We start from the raw sequence: 25,045 nt of genomic DNA, 5'->3' as shown, positions 1-25,045 counted from the left end.
GGACCGAGCAAACTCAAAGTTTAATCTCGCCCTGGCTACTAGTCCAATTGTTCCTCTTTTTAATAACCCAGATTTTCCACCGGGTCGTATAGTTTCGTCCTTTGAATTTTGGAAAAGGAACGATGTTTACTATCTTAATAATATCACTACAGACGCTTCATTTCCCTCATTCGAAGACATAAAAACCAAATTCAATATTCCCAACACTTTTTTTTTTCAATACCTGCAACTAAGAAATTTTCATTCCACCACTAAATCATCTTTAAGAATCAGGCCGTTGACCTCATTCGAGTCACTTTTTCTCCGGCGATCTTCTACCAATGGCCTTATATCTCGGCTATATGGAGAGCTGAGAGTCCCTGACTCAGACACCCAAGATCCCCATGAGCGAGCCTGGGAGGAGGATCTGGGGGGTCCCTTGGATGGGGAAGATTGGGATGAAATAAAAGCCAACACGGCCTCTAGTTCAATCTGTGTGAAGCTGAAAGAAAATGCCTATAAGCTTCTTTATCGATGGTACTTGGTCCCGACCAGATTACAAAAAATCTTTCCGGACTCATCTAGCTCATGTTGGAGAGGATGTTCGTCGGAAGGGTCCTTCCTCCATATTTGGTGGCAATGCCCCAAGCTTGCCCCATTCTGGTTGAAACTACGGAACTTTGCGTCTCAGATTCTACAGATTGACATCCCAATTTCTCCCAAGTTTTTCCTTCTCCCACTTGGGATTCCATCCGCAACTAAACATCAAACAAAAATGTTCCGCCACATAGTTTCTGCAGCACTGTGTCAAATTGCCACTAATTGGAAACAACCCTCCGCGCCTACTATGCAGACAATTATTAATAGAGTTTGGCACTCATACAAAATGGAGTTTATGACATGCATATTGCGCAATACCTCTAAATCATTCAACAAAGTCTGGGAGCCGTGGATGTCATTTTTTCAAATCCAAATTCCTTTTGCTCTATGACTCCTCTAAAACATTCCACTTGATATCCCCCCTCAACCTGCTACCATCCCCCGCCCCCCTGCCTCCCCCCCCACACTTCTCTTCTACCTCTTGCTTTCTTTTTCTTTTCTTCTTCTGGCGGCCTGCCACACCGCCTCCTAATCTATCTTGCCCACTTTTCTCTGACTTTCCTTTCTTTTCTGTCTCTTCTTGCTTCTATTCTTATAGTTAAAACTTGGTCAATATCAAAACTCTTTTTATTATGATATACAATGATTGTATTAGTCCCTGAACATGCATAACCTGATTCTAACAGATTTTGTCTTGGACTGATGCTCATTATTGACCTTCTCAAAAATAAAACTATATCAGTCTGGACATGTAGATACTTGGTGCGGTGGTATATTACTTCCTTTATTCATATTGGCAAAGCATGTTGGGACTTGTAGTTTCACAACACCTGGAGTGTCACAGGTTAGCCAACGCTGGCCTAGCACCTCCTCCTTGGCAGCCATTCCTCAGTGAGAAAAGCCTGCCAAAACCTGTAAGAAACAGGCATCTGCTGGTCCTGCTCCTCCGATATAGCTCTCCTGAGGGAAATATTAGCGAGAGGTTTTTCTCTGTGGTCTGTGTCTCCATCTTTTTTCTGTTTGTGTACTGCAGCTGTTATTTTTAGCTTATCTTTACCAGTTATGTCTAATAAAAGGGACCAATTACAGAATTGAATCTGTGGGAGATGTGTCTGTTCCCTTTAACAAGTGTAAAATGACCTCAGGCAGTATCAAATACAAATGCCTTATGCACAGCTTGTAAGGCTGACAGTCAAGTACCCCAAGTGCCTGCAGGAAGGGCCACTGATCTAGCAAAACCAGCCTAGACTAAATCTTTGGTCCAGTCTATTGCTGAACTCATACAGCTTGCCACACGTTCCTATGGGTTAAGCAAAGAAAACCTCCCTTCTGTCTCATATCCTGAATCCCGATGAGATGCCCCTGAAGACGAGCAAGGTCAGTCCAGATCCTCATAAATGAAGATGCCTCATATGAGGAGGAGGATTTCACTAAGCGGCAGGGTGTTGATGATTAGTGGGGCAAGCACTAAACATTCAAGACAGTGAGGAGTCAATATGCTATTTAAAAGGAAGAAACAGTTTATTTCCTTTCCTTATTCCCATTATTTAGAACACTTACTAGTGAAGCATCTACAAAACCTGAACACAGGTTTCAGCTTTCACACAACTAGCATAAGCTTTATCCTTTCCCTAAGGAAGTCTCAATTTCTTAACAAGTCAAAATCTCTGTTCATCTGGGAATCAAAATCCTTTAGCTCTAGGCAGAGGACATCTTTTTATGAGAAAAGCCCAAGGAGTATATTTACTAAACTGCAGGTTTAAAAATGTGGAGATGCTGCCTATAGCTACCAATCAGATTCTAGCAATCATTTATTTAGTACATTCTACAAAATGACAGCTAGAATTTGATGGGTTGCTATAGGCAACATCTCCACTTTTTCAATCCTACAGTTTACTAAATCTTTCCCAAAGGCTCAGTCGGCAATGCCACAGAGTTGGAATAAAAGCTGCATCCAACCAGATCATATCAGATTGGTTGTAGTTAACCTCAGCCAAAAATTAGGAGTTTTATACTTCCGTAAAAAAACGTTTCTCCTAGTCCATTGGGACATCGGGGTATAGTGTAGGCGAGATAGGCGTGTGGCACTTTAGGAAAGTAGTTAGCTAGCTAGCTGATGCATGTGAGTTCTCTGTACAGTGCGGAGGGCGTCTAGTGACCCCCCATTAGATGAGTAAAGGAGACTTTCGAGACAGAGCCAACAGCTCTGAGGCTATCCCGTAGTTGTTGATATAGCCAAGAGGAAGGTTGTCTTCCAAAAAAGGAATTTTAGCGCCACAGAGGCTCAAAAAGAGGGTTTAACAAGGCTGTCAAGCACAAAGAAAAGCTCCCAAGGAGCTACTGGGGTGATATATGAATGCTGTACATGCATCACTCCCTGCAAGAAATTCTGCACCGCCGACAAAAGCGACACTTTTCTCTGAAAGTGAACTGATAAGACAGAACCTGGACCTTCAAGGAGTCTCAAGACCCCAATCAGATCTCCAGCAAGATCAGGAGTAAACGGGACAACGTACAGGAAGATAGGGAAACCCTTCCGTTCGCACCACAAGATGTATGTCTTCCAGACCCTACCATAACTTCTGGCCGAAATCAGCTTTCCAGCCCTGAAAGTGATCTGAACCACACCGTCTGGGAAACCCTTGGATTTAAGTATCACCCTTTAAGGATCTGTCAAACAGCATCATCATCAGCTATTTATATAGTGCTGCTAATTTCGCAGCGCTGTACAGAGAACTCACATCAGTCCCTGCCCCATTGGAACTTATAGACTAAATTCCCTAACATACACACACAAAGAGAGACTAAGTACAATTTGAAAGCAGCCAATTGACCTACTAGTATGTTTTTGGAGTGTGGATGGAAACAGGAGCACCTGGAAGAAACCCACGCAAACATAGGGAGAACATACAAACTGCACATAGATAAGGCCATGATCAGGAATCTGACTTAGACCATCCTCCTGAAGGCATCAGGTTGGATTTCTTGTAGTTGACAATCCAACCAGGAGATTTCAATGTTTGGGCTATTGCAAGCATGTGCGCCTGAACAAGGTCGGAGAGCCCATCTTGATCAGCAGATTGTCCAGGGTAGTGAATGACTGTCACCCCCCTGGATCTCAGAAGGGCAGTAATTGACTGCCATGATCTTGGTAAACACACCCAGTGTTGAAGGGTAGGGCAGGAAGCAAACTGCTGGGACTGTACAGCAAATCTGAGGAGGCATGTCTGGAACATTCAAGTATGCATATCCATGAACACGCCTCTATGCTGTTGATGACAACCCTGAGAAACTCCATCTTGAACTTGTCCACCTGTAGCTGGACAAGACTTGAGTTTATTTCTTTTGAAAATATATAATTAAGAGAATACTAATAATTGCAATATAAGTTACAAACATGTACAAGAGATGTATACTGTTATACACTGTTATAGTTTTTGAATGCTAAAGAAGTTCTGTACCAATTTGTTACTGCTTTTGTACTTCTTTTCCCCCATATGTGATTGCACAATTTCATCTCTCTGCTTTCTGTCTGTACCCTTTCTTAATGACATATAGGAGTGGTTAAGTAGAGGGAGCCTTAACTTTGCTTTTGAGTTCCATAGCTTCATTTGGTATGACTTCACCCCATTATTCTATGTCCCTCAGGTGGCCAAGAGAGAAAATTAAGTGTTAACTTCCATGAAACTTTTTTCCTCAATTCAAATTTATTTCAAGCTCTGTTTGGATGTGTAAGATACTCACGTCTCTTTTTTGAAATCCTTGAAACTTTCAGCGAGTCCCATCTGTACAAGATGGTTAATGATTTGCTTTCGAGTCCGGGTTCCAGGCTTCAGGTTTTCCAAGATACTATCCACCACATCAGCATCTGAAAAACAAACATTTCTTGTGTAACTATTATGCAATCAAACACACAATAAAAATATATCACAGCATCATCCAGATACAGTTAATACTAGCGCATCAGCTACCTGCAATACATTAAACCACTCAACAACAAATGTTAGAGGTAGGTTTGTCAAAAAGAGAAATCACTAAACAAATTGGAATATAGACAAGATAAAGGAGCTAGCCGTTTTACCTTGTCTTGTAAAGTCTGATACCTCTTAACAAAATCAAAAATATAATGACATTTCAATGGCTCTAACTTAAAATCATAATGGAGAGCACACTTAACAAAAGAAAATATAAATTGAGGCACTTTAAGACTTCACTAACAGTTAATCGAAGCTCCTCCTACTCTATACCTGCTGCTGTAAAGGCCTCAGCAAATGTTTAATCAAGCCCTCCCAGAAAAGAAGAGAGAAAAACAAACAGAAAAGGATGGAACAACAATATCCTCCTGAACAAAAACAAAACAGAACATGTCACACAGAAGGCGAACCCAGACGATCGCCCAGTGGACTAAGAGAAAAAGATTTAACGCAAGTATAAAAATCCTATTTTCTCAGGCATCCAATGGGGGACAACTGGTACGTTGGGAAGTTCCAAAACGGCCATCACTTGTGGGAATACTCAGGAGAAACAGCGCAAAGCGACTTTCTCCAGAACTGGTCTAGATGCAAGCACAGTGAATTTATAGACTATAGTACAAGTGAGAACAGAGTACCAGGTAGCTGCTCAACACAGCTGCTCAGTTGAGGCGCCATGACGTGCCGCCCAAAAAGCATTCAACCTGAAGTGAACCCAAAGATTCTTAGTCCTGCGTCTTAAGTCCTACGCGCAAAAGCCCGCAATGCTCTGATCACATGCAGAGAAAGAAGAGAACCCTCATCCTCTGAAGATATAGGGCTAGATTTACTAAACTGCGGGTTTGCAAAATTGGAGATGTTGCCTATAGCAGCCAATCAGAATCTAGTTATCATTTATTTAGTACATTCTACAAAATGACAGCTAGAATCTGATTGGTTGCTATAGGCAACATCTCCATTTGTTCAAACCCGCAGTTTAGTAAATATACCCCCTAGTCTTGACCAGAGCTGGGATGACAGTAGGGCAGCACGGTGGTAGTGGTTAGCACTTCTGTCTTACAGCACTGGGGTCATGAGTTCAATTCCTGACCATGGACTTATCTGTGAGGAGTTTGTATGTTCTCCCCGTGTTTGCGTGGGTTTCTTCCGGGTGCTCCAGTTTCCTTACACACTCCAAAAACATACTGGTAGGTTCATTGGCTAACAAATTGACCCTAGTCTGTCTGTGTGTGCGTGTTAGGGAATTTAGACTGTAAGCCCCAATGGAGCAGGGACTGATGTGAGTGAGTTCTCTGTACAGCGCTGCGGAATTAGTGGCGCTATATAAATAAATGGCGATGATGATGAAGGAAATGCTACAAAGCATTCAAAGAACAGAAGAAAGCTGGACAAACGAAAAGAGGTAGGGAACCCCATTTTTGGGCGCACCTGGCTTCCGAACCACACACTCGAAGGATCATGGCTTCAACAGCCATGCAGCTGAAGCCAGACGTTTTAAATTGTGACGTAGAAAGTCCTTGACTTAGTACGTCTGGTGTGAGTGGCAGATACCATGACTCACCCACCACCACACAGAGTACGTTGGTGTAACATGCCCTTCGAGGCCAGCCTGGAGCCATCAGGATGACCGTGATGCCTTCTGTCTTCACCATTTTCAAGACACCGAGGGAACAGATATAGCAGATGGAACCCGCCAGGGAACGAACTCGGCATTTACCAAAACCACCTGAGGATCTGCTGCCCTGGAAACGCATGTGGATGAAGAGACCATTCACCGGATCTGCCTGCTCAGAAAGTCAGTGTCCTAATTTTCCACCCCTGGAATGAAGAGCGCCACGATGGCCCAAGCTCATTTTTCGGCCCACTGAAAGATCCTGTGTGTCTCTAGCATGGCTAGAGGACTCCTGGTGCCGCCCTTGTGATTGATGTATGCCATCGCCTTAGCATTGTCTGACTGCATCTTCATTGCGCTGCCTGCAGCAAACGTTCCCCGCTCTGGTCAGTGGGGAACATATCTCGTAGCTCCAACATATTGAGTAGACGGTTGGATTCATCAAAACGTCCAAAGAGCCTGAAAGCATGCAAAGTCATATAGCTTCCGAACTCCAAAGGCTGGCATCCGTCATCACAAAGGTCAAATCCCAGATTGAGAATGGGCAACCTTTGCAGATATTTTATTTCTGCAGCTATCAGAGGAGCCCTTTGGGGAAAGATGAATCACCTGACTGGAAAGACAAATCACCTGACTGGAAAGACACAAATGAGACCTGATCCATGTCCAGAGGCATCCCAGCTGAAACTCTTTGATAAGAGATACATGAGAAGAACTATCATGTATTCTCGACTCACAATTCTCCTCAATCAGGCATCTGTGGTGGAATGAAACCACTGATCCCGGAAGAGGAGTAGACTGGCTCCCATCGCAGCTGATCAAGGGTGGGCAGAATGCTTGTCATGCCAAATACTTGTTGGCAGACAGCTGCTGGATCACTAGCAGAACAGGCTTGCCATTCATGCAGCAAACCACTCCTGGGGGTGGATGACTGCTCTCTGGATTGCTGACTCCTTGACCTAATGGAAAAGGAGCGACATCTGGACACATTGTATTTTGGAATATTAACAGGAAAGAATGCACTGCTTCCTCCTTTTTACTGACTAATAATTTGTCAAGCCCTGGCCCAGATAGGACACCCCTAGAAAAATGAATCGACTTAAGAGTCTTCTTCGAACACACATGAGGGTCTACTAGGACTTAAGCCAAAGGATCAGATGAGCCGAGACCAAAAATATTCATGCCCCAATCAGTCTTGTGCCCAGGGCCAAATCTACCAAATATTCCGTAGCTCTCTGAATTTGATCCACCAAAGGAGGCAATTCAAATCCTGGCTTAACTTCTAAGAACCCCTCTGAAAGCTGCATGGACCATGGTTCCACAGCCTTGTTCACCCAAGCAGAGGCCAAAGCGTGTCTTAATGATGCTCCCGTTGCCTCAAAAATGGACTTAAAGTTGCCTTTGACCTTATGGTCCACACAATCCTTAAGCATGGCTACATTAGGAATTTCAGTTGTCTTAGAGGCAGCGTTTACCATTTACGAATATCCTTGGATCTTTCGATCCAGCTAGTTCCTACTAGCCTTCCCTAACAAATCAGCCAACTGGAGGAAAGGGGGGGGTGGGGGGGACAACAACTTTGATTTTCACTCTCCCCTTAACAGAAAAGGCTCTGCAGTCTCAGAGAGTGCAATCTTTTGGATATTTAACACCTAGAACACAGCCCAGATCAGTTCCTCCATTCTCTAACAGTCAGAGGCGACTTGCTCTCCAACAGAGTTCTCCACATCCGACCCAACAAGCAATTTGCTCTCCGCCTGGGTAGAACACTCAGAATCTGACGGCGGTTTTACAAGCTCTCCACAACCTGTATAGGTGCCTTTTAGCCAACCAAACAGCTCATGTGTGCTGATTTTGTCAGAGTACCCCTCCCTATATATTGATGAGCTCCATTTCGCTTTGGGACAGCCTTAAACCACCAGAGCTGCGGTGGTCCTAGCTGAAGGAGGATCTGGAGGCATACGTGCCTTTGGATTAGGTGAGCCGGCGTGGTCCCTTCAAAATTCTAACATCTGCTGTGTCCCCAGCTACCCACCTCCCACAGAGCCTACACAAAGTGCCTCTCACCCCCTTCACCGTCTAACTAGCGGGCAAGTCAAACCGCAACTAGTGAGTGCAGCCGGATGTGCGAGACGGCCCCTTGTTTGCAGTGGCTCCCAATAATACTTTCCCGGCTCGCAAACTGCTTCCGGACTGCCCCGGCTCTACTGCACATCCCCAGCCACCCGGTCGGGTCTTCTGTTTTGCGGCTCCCCCAAAACTGCCGAATTGGAAGTCCGCAGTGCGCCATCATTCTCGCATTTTTGGCGCGGTCCACCTTATCCAATACTACAATGAAGTGTGTCACGCTCAGGGGGCTCCCTGGAAATTGATTGATTGAAGAGGCATCTTTCACACTGCCCCCCTTGCCTGTGCCAGCATCCGCATCTGGTATCAGCTACCCTGCATACTTGTGCACCTTGAACATCTGCCTGGGCCTCACTTGCTGAAATCCTGCTGCCAGCTTCACCAGAAACATCCATCTTATCCCTATCTAAATCCAGAGTGGGCAAGTGATTTACCTGACACTGATAGCATGTCAGCCGCCCACAGCTACACACCATATCACCTGCAGTTTCATGTTTAAAGTGCAAGGACTTTTATTCTACAGCACCATTGCCATCTAGTACCTGTTCTTGTGATTGCACTGCTTGAATATTTATATCAACTCTATTAAGAAATACAGGCTCTTTCTGACAAACGGAACTATTTCTTCTCTTCTTTTCCCCCCTCTATTTCTAGTGGCTATAATCCATCTCTATACCTATTCCTGCACCATTTCAGGGACCAACCAATAGTTTATTTTTTCCTTGAATGTGCTTAGCTCTACTCTTAACATTCAATTCCTCACCTATGCCATGGTTTTGAAAAAAAATTGAATCAACGTGAATGGTCTCAACTCCCCATGTAAGCGCACAATCCTCTTGGGCGTCTGTAGGAGAGAGAGAGCCGACATCGTATTTCTACAAGAAACACATCTCACTGGAGACCACTCTCAGCTTCAGTGTAAGCAGTTTTCTCAGACTGTTGCTGTTCTGATTCATAGTAAAGTCCCTTTCTTCATTTCAAGCCTTATGAAAACCCGGAGGGGCCACTTTCTGTTGGTGAGTGGCGCCCTTCGCCCTTCTCCTGTCACTCTGATTTCGGTCTATGCCCCGAACCAAAAACAAAAGCCTTTCTTCACCAAAATTTTCAAATGTATTGAGCGGTCGGGCGCAGGGTCACATTGTCATGTGCGGTGATTTAAACGTAATTCTCAATCCCTTCCTGGACAGGTCTCCTCCCAGTGGGGCTCTCCCTCCTCTCCTGATTCCACCTCCTTGACCAAGCTGCTTACTCATCACGTCTATATGACTCATGGAGGCTCTGTAATTCCGACACCAGAGATTATACCCACTTCTCTGTCCCCCATCAACTATACACACGTATAGATATGCTATATGTCTCACACTCACTTACTCACCATGTGACACAAGCAGGCATCACCCCCCTCTGGACTGACCATTCAGGAGTATTCCTCCTTCTAGATCTACTTAAACTGCTCCCACAACGTAGTAGATGGTGTTTAGAAGACTCACTCCTGCTCAACCAATCTACCAGTCTTGACATTAAAGCCTCCATTACTAATTACTTTCTGGATAAGTCAACCACTGACGTAGCCCCGGTAATTATCTGGGAGGCCCATAAAGCTACTATAATTGAGGTCAATTGAATAGCCAGGCGCCGGCTACCAAGAAACAAACGGTGGAGGTGTACACTCTGGAACACAGACTACTAGCCTAGCTTCTCACCCAGCACCAAACCCACCATGATCCGGCTCTGCTCCGTCATATACACTTGCTGAAAGGCCAACTAAACACCCCCCCTTTCTCGTAGGGGGGCCACCACTATGCAGAAACTCCAACAACGGTATTACGATAAAGCAGACTCAGTGCTGGCTAGTAAAATTAGTCCTAAATCATACTGATAGAATTGACAGTCTCCTTCAGACAACATCACTTATGACCCATCAGCGATAGAGAATTTAGGGAGTTCTATTCTTCTCTACAATCTCCCTGCGCTCCCTCTTCGTGGGGACCTCTCGGTTCCTACCCTGACTGACTACCCATCATCCACTCCTCTTCCTAAAATTACCTTAACACAGCAGTCCTCACTGAACGCAGATATCACCCTGCGTGAGGTCCTGACTGCCATTAAATCCTTGAAGTCCTCGTCGACTCTAGGTCCTGATGGCCTTACCCCTCAGTATTACAAAACGTTTGCTGGGGTCCTCGGTCCCCACATAACAAAATTCTTTAATGAAGTGCTCGATTCCGCCACCACTAGAGCCAACACAATTGTTATTCCGAGACCGGGGAAAGACCACTCTCTTTGCGCCAATTATAGGCCTATTTCGTTACTCAACAATGATCTGAAAATATATGCAAAGATTTTGGCCTCCAGGTAACATCCACTCCTCCCTGCCCTCATCCATCCTGACCAGGTGTGTTTTGTCCCAGGGCGTCAAGCCCCAGATAGTACTAGAAGGGTCATCGATTTGATACATGCGATTTATAACTATAAGTCCCTTCCCTTCTCATGACGCTCCACGCTGAAAAGGCATTCGACCGCATATCCTGGTCGTTCATGGAGGAGGTACTTGGAGCGATGGGATTCACGGGCAGATTCTTGAAAGGCATCTTGGCCTTTTATCGCTCTTCCTCGGCTACTGTCTCTGCAAATGGTCTGACCTCAACGCCCTTCCCTATTTTGAATGGCAAATGTCACGGCTTCCCCTTCTCCCCACTTATATTCGTTCTCATCATTGAGCCTTTGGCCGTCTGGATCCAGACCAACCAGGAGATAGTAGGTATACATGTGGGCCTCTCTTCCCATAAAATGCAGACGACGTTATACAGTCCATCACCCATCCTACCGCTTCTATACCTCCCCTCTTACCCGGACTGAACTTATATAGCCATTTTTCGGTTTACAAGATCAACCCTGACGAGACTGAGATTCTGGACTTTATCGTTCCTAACTCTGACAAGATACTCCTGGAGCGTTGGGTCCCATTTCAATTGCGCCTCCAAAAAATCAAGTATCTGGGGGTCTTTATTACTAAACATTACCGGCACTTTTTTCAAGCAAATTTTCCCCGTCTTCGAGACCAAATAAAGCTAGATCTCACCGCCTGGTCACACCTTTATATATCTTGGATTGGCTACAACAATGCCGTTAAAATGAATATCCAACCCAGATTGTTTTATCATTCCCAGATCCTCCCCATTCCTATCCCACCCTGTGTTTAAATTCCTCCAATTTCATGTCACTAAATTCATTTGGTCGGGAAAACGGCCCCAGATCCAGCTCAAAGTCCTTCAGAGATCCCTGCAGGAAGGAGGACCGGGGATTCCGGATTTCCGCTGATACTACCTTTCCGCCTAACTCGCTCAATGTGTCCTATGGTGTGGTTCGACAGATATCAGAGTGTGGTCTAAATTTGAGGATGAGGGTCTGGGACTGCTCTCACTCTCTTGAGGGCCCGTTGTCCAAAATGATTTTTTTACTCCACCCAGTCATCTCGCACTCCCTATCTATTTGGGATTCCTCTTCTGAAAAGTACGACTGTCGCCTCATCTTCCCGTTATACAGTTATTTAATTCCCCAGATTTTTCCCTAACTCATTTCAGCCATGGCACTCGCGGGGAGTTAGATTTTTTAATCATCTAACGTCTTCCACTTTTTTTCTCCATTATCTGATATCCAATCTCGCTTTCACATCCCCTCAAAACACTTCTATCAATACCTGCAACTGTGGCATTTCCATAATTTAGTCAAAGGCCGCTTCTGCTCCTGTCCTCTCACTACCTTTAAATCTCTTTGGAAAGTCAATCTTCAACAAAAGGTCTCATCTCTACACTGTACTATGAGCTTGTACCCTCTACTTTGGGCCTTCGGGACCCTCATGAACTAGCCTGGGAACATGACCTTGGTGAGGTGTTATTAGATGAGGAATGGTCTGAGATCCATTAGAATGCTGCTTCTAGTTCTATTTGTGTTGGAATTAAGGAGAATATCTATAAGGTACTATACCGATGGTATTATGTGCCTTCGCAACTTCGTAGAATCCTCCCTGACTCTTTTGATCGGTCCTGGCGGGGATGGTGGACGTGCCTGAAACTGACAAGTTTCTGGACTGAGATCAAACACATGATTCAATTAATTATTCAGGTGGATATTCCCCTAGAGCCCAATTTTTTTTTTCTTCCTGTGGGAGCCACCATCAGAACAAACGAATTAGACACATTCTCTCAGCAGCTACCAGACAGATAGCAGCGGACTGGCGGCAGCAATCTTCCCCCTCTCTACAGACCACAATTAATAGAGTCTGGGAGACACAGCGAATGGAGTATATGACCGGCATCATCCGCAACTCGTCGAGAGCTTGCGCCAAAGTTTGGGACCCGTGGCTTTTCTTTTCCCAGGCTCGCTCATCTTTCACGTAACTAAGTATTACTATCTCTTTTCCCTCCCTAGCCCTGTACACCCTTCATTTTGGCTATAGCCACTTTTCTTTACCCCTACCCTTTCTCTCTCTATATCTTTTCTGTTCTCTCCCTTTTTTCTTCTTCTCTGCCCTCTGTAAGGAAAACACTTGGTCAATCTCTCTTCTCACTTATATGCTTATATTGTTAATTTCAAATTGTGAACTCATATTGTCAGCTGTAAAAAAAAAAAAAATGTTTTACTCCTAACCTTGCAAAAATAAAACATTTAAAAAAAAAAAAAAAAAAAAAGAGGGGGATTGCTGGAGCTCAAAGATGGCCCAAAGGACAGCCTCCTCCACCACACCAGTGCCTTGCAGGGGCTTACACTGGTGTTGTAACCCCCACCTCACCCAGGCCCCTAAGGAACCTAGTGGCTGTCCCCACTAACAGAGGGTATCGTTGATCCCCCGCTCCTGGCAGCGCACAGTCATTCGTGCAGGCCGATGCAGCTCCAGAGCAAATAAACTAAATAATAAAAATGGCAACCACAGTTAAACAAGTTGTGTCTTGCTAGGCACTTAAACTAAACAGAGGTATTTACAGCAGAGGGGGAGAAGCTACCGTGAACTGTTAATGAAGTCTTAAAGTGCCTACACACCTGGATCCTACACTATACTCCAATTTACAAGGTGTCCCCCAATGGATGCATGAGAAAGAATGATTCAGACCAGAAGCCATTATGACCAGAGGCCACTAAGACATCACCATTTTCCCACTTGGCTATTGAATAGCTTTTGTGCTTATTCAGGGGAAGGGTGTTCTTTACCTGTATGGTTTAGCTGCTAAAGTGATCAAGCTCAAACCCAAAGAGAAGTTTCCCTTGGAAACACTAGCCAAGGAACAGATGTAAGATCAGTCAACCGCACCTTCAGGTTTGGAGCAAGAGAGACTAACCCCTGAGTAAGGAGTGCTTTGGCAGTCAAGTAACCTAGAAACATGGGGAGTGAACCTGCTTGGAAAAGGGACAGTCCTATCACTTGTTCCAAGGCTGGTTCACATAAGCTGGAACTATATCAGTAGCAGACAGCATTAAAGCCAAATATGGAAACTGAATGAAACCCAGGAGGCATTGTCACACTTTTTTTTTTTTAGATTTCAAATTAAATTCAATTGCAGTGCTGAAATTTGTTATCTAGGAGTGGCCTAGGACTACTAAGTCACCACTCCTCTGTTCCACAATACAAAACATATGAAACAAAAAATAGGTTTTTAATTACCAACAATTGTGTATGAGGCATTAATAACACAGCATTCATTTTTAACCAAATAACTCAAACATCAGTGATTAAATAACAAACACTCAATGAAAATAAAACAAATACTCTGGAATATTCACCTTCAATCTCTTTATACTGCAAGTATAGACCTCGAAGCTCTTCTTCTTCCTGCGGAGTCCATTTTATACGCTTCCGATTATCACTATATTAAGAAATGATCACCATTAACAGGACTGTACTGCAATGTGTTCCCATGTACTTTCCCCAATTAATTAACCAGTGTCTCACCTTTCTTCTTCACCAGGCTTTCGATAACCCTCCGTCATCTCTCTAATAACGCTGGTATTTTTCCAAAAAAGGAGCTCAACATAGGCCTTGTTGTTTGTAGAAGCGAGTGTAAAGAACTTATTCAGTATGTACTTTGAAAAAGATACTAGCTCCTGAAAAATCAATAGTTAACATATTACTGCTGCACTGTCAACAACTGACCTATAGTGATTATTAGTACTTCTAATATAGCTCAGTTACATAACCATATCTTGTGCCAATAGTACATGGTGCTTTAATACATAAAATATATAACCAACTTGTACAATCTAAAAACAAGTCAACCAGCATTTAGTGCTGAAGTTGTAATGGGGCAATATTATATAAACTAGGGCATAGAACTGAAACTAGAATATGTCAAATGGTGGAGAACAGTTTTATTTTCAGCCACTTAAATCCTGCCATGACAATATGTAGTCTGGTGTCCAGCTGATGTTGCATTCAGAAAAACAGTTATGTCTTTCTTACCTTGTAGACACTAGCTGCAGGATCACTGAGTATATGATTAAAAAGGCAGAAAATGGAAAGCTGAAAGAGGAGTGCCTCCATTTTCATATCATAAGCAATACGGTGTAACATTTTCACCACGCAGTGGTTAGTGTGAGTACTGTTCTGCCGATAGTTCTTCAGCAGCAGTACATAGGTCTTCACCACATTGGAGCTGGCAAATCTGAAGCAAATACAAAGGAAGAGGAAGTAACACATTTCTATAAAATGTTGCACATTGTTCTTTAACATTTGAAATAATGTGTAATGGTGTGTTTTCCCAGAAATTGGTGAAGTATGGATCACTCAATGTCAGCACAACTTACCGCTTCATGTAATCCAAGAAGTTAAATTCTTTCTCAGACACTTGCACTGAGGTGAGCTCCTCTTCTTCCATTTCCTCCTCCACCTCCTCTTCTTCCACCAGATCCTCTTCTTCCACCTGAGCAGATCCTGCAGGACATAAATATAACCATCAGTAAAATGTGCACATTCATCTATATAAGTATTATACAGAGAGAGATGTATTAAGTTATTTGTGCCATATAAAACAAAACAATGTCTCTAGTCCACTGCTGGACTGAATCAATGGAAAGCTGGAAAGGTTTTCATAGTATAACTAATGCACCTGCTTTGCCTGCCTCATGTAGAAGTACATTTAGGGAGCTCTGGTCAAGTACTTACTAGGAAGATCAGCAAACAGAATTTGTTTGAGCAGTTCAACCTCGTCATCGGGTCCCAACTCTGGAGATCCAAACACATCCCCCTCTGGCCAAACTTCTCTGCAGGAGAGTGTCAGCTGATAAGAATTGCTGATAAAATTGGAGCCTTAGATACATTATGCAATGTAAGAAAAATTTACCTGGCAGATCGAAGTAGAACAAGTGACTCTGCAGCCTGACCAGTTAAAAGTCCATTCTGTATTTTCCCTAAAGCTTCAGTCCTTTGTTCCTCAACAGGTATTTCAGAAGCAGCATCAAAAGGCACAATTTCATCTGGTAGACTTTCTGAGCCCTGGTACAGTTGGACAAGAAAATCAGGACAGAAAGCTAAAGCCACCCCTGCAGCAGTTCTGAAATATGAACTGACATTACCGTAGCACAGCTCCTTAGCTTTTCAGAGATAGTCTTCCAGATTTCTTCCAGCTCTTCAGAACTTTTAGACCTAGTCTCACGTCGACTGGGTTTCTTCTTTTTCTTTCTTTTCACCCTGTGATTCTTGTCATGAAAGAACACTATATAAGAATATGCAATGGTTTATTTAATAACATTCTGAAAATAGTATATATGTTCTTTAGCCTTTAGCATACAAATACCAACTTTTAACATTCAGATACATATCAGTTACAGCACAATTTCAGACCCCAAAACTCTGCTTTTCTCTTTTTAAGACTGCATATTATGGTCTGCAGCTTTGTTTTCCAGTCTGTATATTAGACATTTATACAACACGCAGTTTTGTTCAATAAGTAATGGTTTTAAAAATACAGTGTAACAGATGGCATCCACTTAGTACTTTCTATTCCACATATAACTGAAATAGTTCCATAAAATGTCCCCACTGCACCCAAGTAGGACACTGGCATTCCAATCACATACAGGAAAAACCTAATTTAATAATCATAATTTTAATTAACCAATTTCATATATTCAAAAATTAAATAGGGTAAAATAGATTTCACTGTAAATAAACCACACTAAAAGACCGATAAAACCTACAAATGTCCACAAAACATTGTGGATATGCTGAACAAGGGATGTTTAATGGTGAATGCAGGACTGCAGAGTACAATGAGCTGCAGCTGTACCGTCTTGTATGCTTCTTGCTCCACATTAAAACTTACCTGAACTACAACAGTCCTCTTCCCTTTGCAAAACTTTTCCAGCATTTTAAGGAACAAATGGGCTGTCTCCACCAGATCTTTTAAGAATGAACGTGGTTGTTTTGTCTCATCAAACTTTCGAAAAAGTGCCAGAAATAGCTCCCGATATTCCATCAAATAAAATATGTTATCTACAAAAATAAAGATAAACCTCCATTACATTATATTTACTTTTATGTCGAGGAAGATAAAGATCAAGCATTTGTATGTTTAAAATACAGCTACAGAATAAAAGCACTGATTGAGAGAAGAAATGAGTAACAGCAATACTACTCACTTTTAATGACTTTGCTGCTTTCTCGTACAGACTCGTTTTTTGAGTGATCCATTTCATTTACAGTAGTGAGAAGCTCTTGATAAGCTTTTAGGGCAAGGTGCATTCTGCATTAACAAAAGTATCTTTGCATAAATAGTATATATGATTTATGTAAAAACATAACCAATGATGCATGCATACATAAGAAGCTTATATGTTCATATACACACATAATCATCAACATTTATTTATATAGTGCCAGCAAATTCCATAGCGCTTTACAATTGGGAACAAACATTAATAAGACAATACTGGGTAGAACATACAGACAGAGAGGTAAGAGAACCCTGCTCGCAAGCTTACAATCTATAATGTATGTTTATCCTAGACATATACCAATCCTACAAATACAGAAGTTTAATTATTCAACGATTTCTAGGAATTGAAAGAACTATTTGTGAATCAATGTTTTCATTGTTAGCAATTATTAAAAAACAAAATATAAAATACAAGTTTTATATCGAAGCCTCACCTACGGGCCCAGGAAAATGCCTCTTTCTTGTCTGTGAACATCATCTCATAGTAGTTGGTGAGGTTTTGCTCTATGAAGTGGAAAGTCCTTATGCTAACTGTTTCAGATACCAGCTCTGGTTGAAATCGAAAGAGACGATTGAAAGCCATGAAGAAAGCCATAGACCACAGGTAGTAAGTCTCATCATGCTGCTGTGCCTTCTCACGAATCAGATGGTCCTAGAAAAATGGCAACAAAGCTGTTTTCATGCTAACTGGGCAAGAGATTTAAAATATGGCTCTGATAAACACATATAAACACATATGCATCGAAGAATCAAAGACTAAAATGAGGTTACAGCTTGAAACTGTGTTAGACTTTTGTGCCCTGCGACGGGTACACTGTCAATATTCAAGGCACAAAATAAGGTTGTAAACCGTATCGACAAACAACAGCAAATTAAAAAAAATAATAATCTGTATAAAAATAACAGACTATTTTTCTCTCAACTACAGACTAGAGATGGTGTAGGGTGTGCTGGGGTAGGTGGTATGACTAGGAACTGGGGGTCGGAGGGAGAAATTATAGTAGTGTGTATTATAGTGTAGACAGGGAATAGGTATTAGACAAGGGAATGGAGAGGGACTGTGGGCAGGAGATTATAAAAAGTGATAAGGGGATGCATAAAGTGAAAAAAAAAAAAAAGAAAGAAAGATAATAAAAAAAAATGTAGTCACAAATTCTAGCCGTTTTCCAGACAAAAAAAAAAGGGGAACTAGAATCAATAATATTGTCAGAGTGTTTATAACAGATTTGGCTGAATGAAAGTATTGACTAGGCCATACCTCCCGACTATCTCAATTTGCAAGCTGTAAAAGGGGCCTTAACAAAAAAGTGGATGGCGGCTTCCCCAATTTTGATAATTTGTGGGCAGTTTGTCGGGGCTTATTTTCTCACGATTTCGTGATTCTAAATGTTAGGATCACAGCCCCTGTGGCTGTAACTGCATCGTTACTCACTCTTTATGTATGGACTTGCTCTTAATATTCCAGCGCCTTACAATGTATTTTAGTATATTTTTACTATGTTTTCACATAAGAAAAGGGTCATTCAGATGACTTACAAATCTGACTAATAGTACTTTTTTTTTTACCACACTCCTAAAAAGACAAAAATAAATAAATGAATGAAGCATAGGGCGAGAGTCCCTAACAGGGACCTACAACAAAGTGGCGAAACAGCGATTCAACGCTGTACTCTCAAAATTTCCAATGATACAGAAAAGCAAGAAATTCAGTACACTAGAGAGAGACCATATATAGGGTGGGAGCACTCAGGTGGCTTCAATAAGTAAAATAAATATTTTAATAAACAACACCAAAGTTTGTTCCAATGTAATCATACATTTCAAATTATCTGAAAAAAAACTGTTATTGTTTGTCAAAGTGGTACAATCTCACCTTTACAATGTACATGAGCCGGTTGTAGCAGTTCTCCAGGAAGTCCATACAAAACTCCTTCAGGAACAGGCGGACATTGAGGGCAGATCGACGTCGGGTCTCTGTGTCCTTGGCTTGTTGCTTCTTTTTTGGGACTCTTTTCACTTCTTTTCCAAGATCAGGAGTATAATTCTTAAACTGATAATCACAGACCAAGTCATAAAAATCAAACATTATGCTGCTCTATAAAAGGTGCTGCTCTGTGAACCTGGGTCTCCACTATTGCTAAACCAACCACCTCTAAAGTAGCTAAGTGCTATATTTGGTTATATATAAGAGGAGGAACAGAGAGATGATTTGGAGAGTCACCAAGTACTCCACTGATTAATGAATATATTAAAACTCTCATAATGGTCCAGGTTCCATCCCAGTCAGTTGGTGGTTTGCTTTTGTTGCCTTGAGTCAGCCCTTGCTTATTAGAGTCATCATGACCACTAAACTTAAAATAATTTCACTTAACGCCAAGACTCTTCATCTAAAACGGTTTGATACTGTGTATAGGTTTGACTATATAGGACCCTAAGATTAGGATGTTGTGAACTTCCAATCTGGAACTATCTGTACCAAAAAGTCATCCCTTCCTCCCTCTTTCCATAGATCTTACCCCCACTTTTGTGTGCCAATTTGCACTTAACTCTCATGATATATCGTAGATATCTGGGTGTAACTGACCCGAGTTATTTTTATTACCTGGAGTTAACCAGGTTCACTCTACAAGGTTATGAGGTTTTTTTTTTACCAAAGTTGAGCTAATCATTGTGTACTTCAAAGTAACATTTAAATTATATTGCTTACTTATTAGTATGATGTACTTTTTATTATTGAATGTAACTTCTTTTTGAAAGAAAAAGAAATCCACTTACTGTTATGATGCCATTTTGTAGGTTACATGAGTGGCCCTCAATAAAAAATCATTTTACATTATAAAAAACTGAACATAAAAAAAAACCTCTCATAATAATTGTAGAAGTAGTTCCAGATAAAATATGAAATGGTATGTGCAAGCGTGGGATTTGACTGGAAGTTGCCCTTCCAAACTTTCCTGGGACTCTACAATGAGGAAGTTAGCAGGGTTTGATGGATAAAGTCTTTAAAAGAAAATGGTTACGATGATAAAAACATATGTAGATAAGGGTTGGAAAGATGCACTAGTGGCAAAGAAGCACTGTGTGTACAGTCCCGACATGTTTTTCCCTCTCAGACATCACTAGCTGTATCCTCCTGTTATATAACATATACTTTTTATAATTGGAGTACAACACACAAGTTTAAATAATTTTGTAGAATATAATACACAGCTCCAATAGTAACAACTATAAAATACTTACATTATGAAGCCCCTTATGGTAAACAATATCTGTATCTCCAATAGACTTTAAACCCTGAATGACGTAAGAGCCTCCAAACCGGGAATGCCTGTAGAGAAAGTAACAGCTCCATAAATTGATGCACATTCAATTTTAGAAGTTGTTTAGAGATCTGTCTGGACAAAAGCAAAATGTGTTCAGGTTTGCAGATAATGTAATCCAGTGGGAACAGTAACAATTCAGCATAAATAAAATCAACTATGGGTCAGATAAGACATAACAAGACATGGCAGCTATTTTGCCAGACACTTAAAATGATTCTGTACTTTGGGTTTCCACCTGGTCAGCACTTTACTCAACATCCCATTAGAAATGTGTCTTAGTGCCACTGTTTTCTATAGGGCGAAATCAAAACAAAGAAAAAAATACATATATTACTTCCAGAAAAGTGGAAACCATATTTTTATTTAGTAACTAGTATAAGTAAAAGAGGATTTTTGTACTTACGTTAAATCCCTTTCTCAGAGTCCATCTGGGGGACACTGCTACCATAGGGTTGTCTGAGGGCGCTTGGAGTTGGCACTTAAATAGTTAACAACTAAACTTGCTGCTGACTCCTCCCCTCTGCAACCCCATAGACCTCAGTAATACTAAAGTCCCAAGAAAAAAGGGGCACAAATCTAACCAAAACAGTATAGCAGCAAAAGAGAGGGAACACAGTGTGCCCCAGATGGACTCAAAGAAAGGGATTTAATGTAAGAACAAAAACCCTCTTTTCTCCATCATCTACTCTGGGGGACACTGCTACCATGGGGACCTTCTAAAGTAGCCCCCTAAGGATGGGGATGTTCTGGTCTACCAGGCCTTAAAACATTTCGGCCAAAATTGGCGTCCGAAGACGCATAAATGTTGAACTGGTAAAAACGTGTAAAAGTATGGACAGAGGACACGGTAGCTGCTCTATGCAGCTGATCCGCAGAAGCCCCATGACGAGCAGCCCAGGACGCCCCCACCGCACGGGTAGAGTGCGCCGTGAGAACCCGAGGCACAGGCCGATTGTTACTCATATAGGCATGCCTAATCACAGACCTAATCCAACAAGCAAAAGTTTGCTTGGTGGCTGGCCATCCTCTCTTAGAGGAATCGTAAAGCACAAACAGAGAATCATTTCTCCGACAAGCAGAAGTCCTTTCCACATATACTCTCAAAGCTCTGACCATGTCCAGACCAATTGACGAAGAAGAGAAAGAAGAAGGTTCAGAAGAGGACACTTCTTCCCGAAAGGACGGAACCAATATCTCCTGGTTTATATGTAAACCTGAAACCACCTTTGGCAAAAAAGAAGGTAGGGTTCTGAGGACCACTCTATCCTCATGAAAAACTAGTAAGGAACAGGACAAGGCCCCTAGTTCGGATACTCTTCTAGCCGAAGCAATGGCCAAGAGAAATATCACCTTTCACGTAACAAATCTGAGGTCAGCCGACTCTAGAGGTTCGAATGGAGGCCGCTGAAGGACATCAAGAACCAGGTTCAAATCCCACGGAGCCAACGAAGGAATATGGGGAGGCTGAACATGCAGCACTCCCTGAAGAAAAGTACGAACATCAGGTAGGGAAGCCAAACGCCGTTGGAAGAAAATAGAAAGCGCCGAGACCTGAACCTTCAGGGAATTTAACCTAAGACCCGTCTCTAACCCATCTTGGAGAAAAGCTAGAAAACGAGCCAAGCTGAAAAATGCAGGATCAGTACACCACCTGACACCAGTTTACAAGCCCTCATCAGGGTATCCACTACTCCAGAGGAGAAACCTCTGGATCTCCAGAGGTTGGCCTCAACAGCCACGTCATTAAATCCAACCGAGGTAAGTCCGGCTAATGATAAGGTCCTCGATTGAGCAGATCGAGCCTGAGGGGAAGAGCCCAACCTCGACCTTCTGCCATAAGCAAGATGTTTGAGAACCAAACATGTCTTGGCCAATTTGGTGCCACTAGAATCACTGGACAACACCCCATCCTTACTCTTCCTAGTACCAGAGGAATCATCGGGATTGGAGGAAAAAGATATCCTAGCCCGAAATCCCATTTCATTGACATCACATCCACCGCCAGAGGATCTCTGGTCCTTGCGCAAAACCTCGGCACCTGATGGTTGTACCTGGATGCCATCAAATCCACATCTGGAAGACCCCATCTTTGAACCAGTTGCTGAAAAACCTGTGGGTGTAGAGACCATTCTACCGGGAGGATTGCATGTCTGCTCAGATATCGCTGGGACTCAGGTCTCTGCTCAAAACAGGATATGTTCCGCCACCTGAATCGCTCCTGCACTTTTTGTTCCTCCCAGACGATTTACATACTCTACCGCTGTGGCGTTGTTTGACTGCAGACGAACCGGCTTTCCTTGAAGGAAGGATTGTGCTCCCTGAAGGCCTAACAACATGGCTCGTAATTCCAGAATGTTTATCGGCAGAAGAGCCTCCCTGCTAGACCAGAGTCCCTGCAGCCAGAGATGGAGAACCACTGCTCCCCAGCCTCGCATCCGTAGTCACTAGGATCCAGTCCAACGGAGCAAAGGACCTGCCTACCTTTAGATGATCCCGAATGAGCCACAAACCCAGGGAATTGCGAGGAATTTCCTGAGACTTCAGATGCAGAGGTGATCCCGACCATTAACTCAAAAGATTCCACTGGAAGGCACTTGCGTGGAACCGACCGTAGGGGAGAGTTTCTAATGAGGACACTATCAATCCCAGAATCTAAAAGCCTAACTTCATCGAAAGACGCGGATGATCCAGGAGCAGCTGAACAGAGTTCTGAATTGAGCAAACTTTTTGCTCCGGAAGGAAGACTCTCTGAAGGGTCGCGTCCATTAAAGGTCCCAAGAACACCATCCTCTGTCAGGGTTCCAGAAGAGATTTTGGATACTTAATTATCCACCCGTGCCGTTCCAGAAAACTCAGGGAGAGAGCAAAATGTTGGGATAGGAGAAGACTCAAGGAAGCTTTGATGAGCAAATCGTCCAGGTATGGAACTACATTTATTCCCTGGGCACGTAAACCTGCCGCCATAACGGCCATAATCTTTGTAAATACCATGGGAGCAGTGGAAAGACCAAAGGGAAGAGCCCAAAATTGAAAATGAGAACTCCCTACGGTGAAATGAAGCAGAGACTGATGTCCTTCCCAAATAGGAACATGCAGGTACACGTCCCGAATGTCTATAGACGCCAGCAATTCCAGGGGTTCCAACCTGTTGATCACAGAGCGAATAGACTCCATACGAAATGTGGTTACCCGAAGGTGAAGATTGAGGGCTAGATTTACTAAGCTGCGGGTTTGAAAAAGTGGGGATGTTGCCTATAGCAACCAATCAGATTCTAGCTGTCATTTTGTAGAAGGTACTAAATAAATGAAAGCTAGAATCTGATTGGTTGCCATAGGCAACATCCCCACTTTTTCAAACCCGCAGCTTAGTAAATCTAGCCCTGAGACTCTTGAGGTTCAGTATCGGCTGAAACGAACCATCCTGCTTGGGTACCAAAAACAGGTTTGAGTAAAAATCCATTCCCTTCTGATCTTCCGTAACTCTGCGAATGGCACTGGCGGAGAGAAGAGAACTTGAGCATCGCTCTTCTCTTGATTAAATCGCGAGGCAACGAAGCTTGGAAGAAACGTTGAGGAATAGGACCCATAATGTCTATGAAATAACCTCCGGATATTATTCACAAGATCCAAACATCCTTGGTGGAAAGCGCCCACTGATCCCTGAATAACTTAAGGCGACTCCACACCCTCGCAGCCACGAGGAGAGGGGGAATCCCTTCATGCAGAAGCCTTGTCTGGGATCTTGGAAGGTGAACGCCTCTTAGAATAGGAACCTCTTCCTTTCTGAGATTGTCCTCTGGAAGCGAGTGGCTTACCTCTAACTGAAGACTGTCCCCTTGAGGCCGAGTTACCATGAAAGGACTGTCGAAAAGAACCAATAAGAGGAATCCTGGGTTTGGAAGAGTTCACCGGAAGAACTCTACTTCTGGCAGTTTGACTGATCATATTATCTAATTCAGAGCCAAAGAGAACCGACCCTAAAAAAGGTAAAGCCTCTAAGGACCTCTTAGACTCCAAGTCAGCATTCCATGAACAAAGCCAAAGCATTCTTCTAGCTGCCACTGCAGAAGCAGACACCGAAGAAGAAACAGAAGCCGCATTTTCAGCTGCTTCATAGAGATAGCCAGAAGCCTCTTTTAAGTGAAGAGCCCAGGGAAGTAATTCCGACTCCTGCAACCCTGTAGCTAATTGGTCAGCCCAAGACTCTATATCTCTTGCCACCCAAGCTAAAGCAAACAAGGGTCTAAAAGGATGTGCCAGCTGCAAGGAAAATATTCCTTAGGAACCCTTCTAACCTGCGATCCATAGGATCTTGAAGAACCGCTGCGCCAGGAACCTGCAGAGTAGTATGACGGGCTAACCTTGCCACCGGAGTATCCACTCTGGGTAACTGTTCCCAACAAGCTACATCCTGTTCCTACAGAGGATAGAGCATCGAATACCTATGAGGGACTGAAAACTTCTTATCCGGTTGTTTCCAGGGAGACTGGGCAATTTCTGTAAGCTCCGCTGATGCTGGGAAACAGACAGTCCTAGGTCTACTGCGTTTAAATAAACCCTGAACAGAAAGGACTTGTTCTTCATCCACCCGGTCAAGAGTTTGACGCACTGCTAACACCAAATCCTGAAAACCCTGGTTCCTGGAATTGTCATCCCAGTCACCTAAATGTACAGAATCTGAATCTTCCCCTACTTCACCTTCCTCTCCAGACGAACCTTCAGAAT

At 42.9% G+C, this 25,045-nt stretch overlaps 1 protein-coding gene across 2 annotated transcripts in view; it reads right to left on the bottom strand.

Moving 5' to 3' along the window:
* Positions 1 to 25,045, bottom strand: part of TIMELESS (timeless circadian regulator) — an 83,585-nt gene that overhangs the window by 30,190 nt on the left and 28,350 nt on the right. For both annotated transcript variants that reach the window (XM_075199521.1, XM_075199520.1), the window contains exons 10-22: positions 20,238 to 20,325; positions 18,871 to 19,047; positions 17,432 to 17,649; positions 16,921 to 17,024; positions 16,605 to 16,774; positions 15,856 to 15,978; positions 15,624 to 15,775; positions 15,446 to 15,543; positions 15,088 to 15,214; positions 14,744 to 14,945; positions 14,237 to 14,388; positions 14,068 to 14,150; positions 4,324 to 4,447 (exon numbers count right to left, since the gene is read on the bottom strand). In XM_075199521.1, the coding sequence (XP_075055622.1) occupies positions 4,324 to 4,447; positions 14,068 to 14,150; positions 14,237 to 14,388; positions 14,744 to 14,945; positions 15,088 to 15,214; positions 15,446 to 15,543; positions 15,624 to 15,775; positions 15,856 to 15,978; positions 16,605 to 16,774; positions 16,921 to 17,024; positions 17,432 to 17,649; positions 18,871 to 19,047; positions 20,238 to 20,325 (1,818 nt within the window). The remainder of the gene's footprint in view (positions 1 to 4,323; positions 4,448 to 14,067; positions 14,151 to 14,236; positions 14,389 to 14,743; positions 14,946 to 15,087; positions 15,215 to 15,445; positions 15,544 to 15,623; positions 15,776 to 15,855; positions 15,979 to 16,604; positions 16,775 to 16,920; positions 17,025 to 17,431; positions 17,650 to 18,870; positions 19,048 to 20,237; positions 20,326 to 25,045) is intronic.

This window comes from Mixophyes fleayi, chromosome 2 (genome assembly GCF_038048845.1).
Source record: "Mixophyes fleayi isolate aMixFle1 chromosome 2, aMixFle1.hap1, whole genome shotgun sequence".
Taxonomy (NCBI): domain Eukaryota; kingdom Metazoa; phylum Chordata; class Amphibia; order Anura; family Limnodynastidae; genus Mixophyes; species Mixophyes fleayi.
This window is presented reverse-complemented; position numbering and strand designations above follow the sequence as displayed.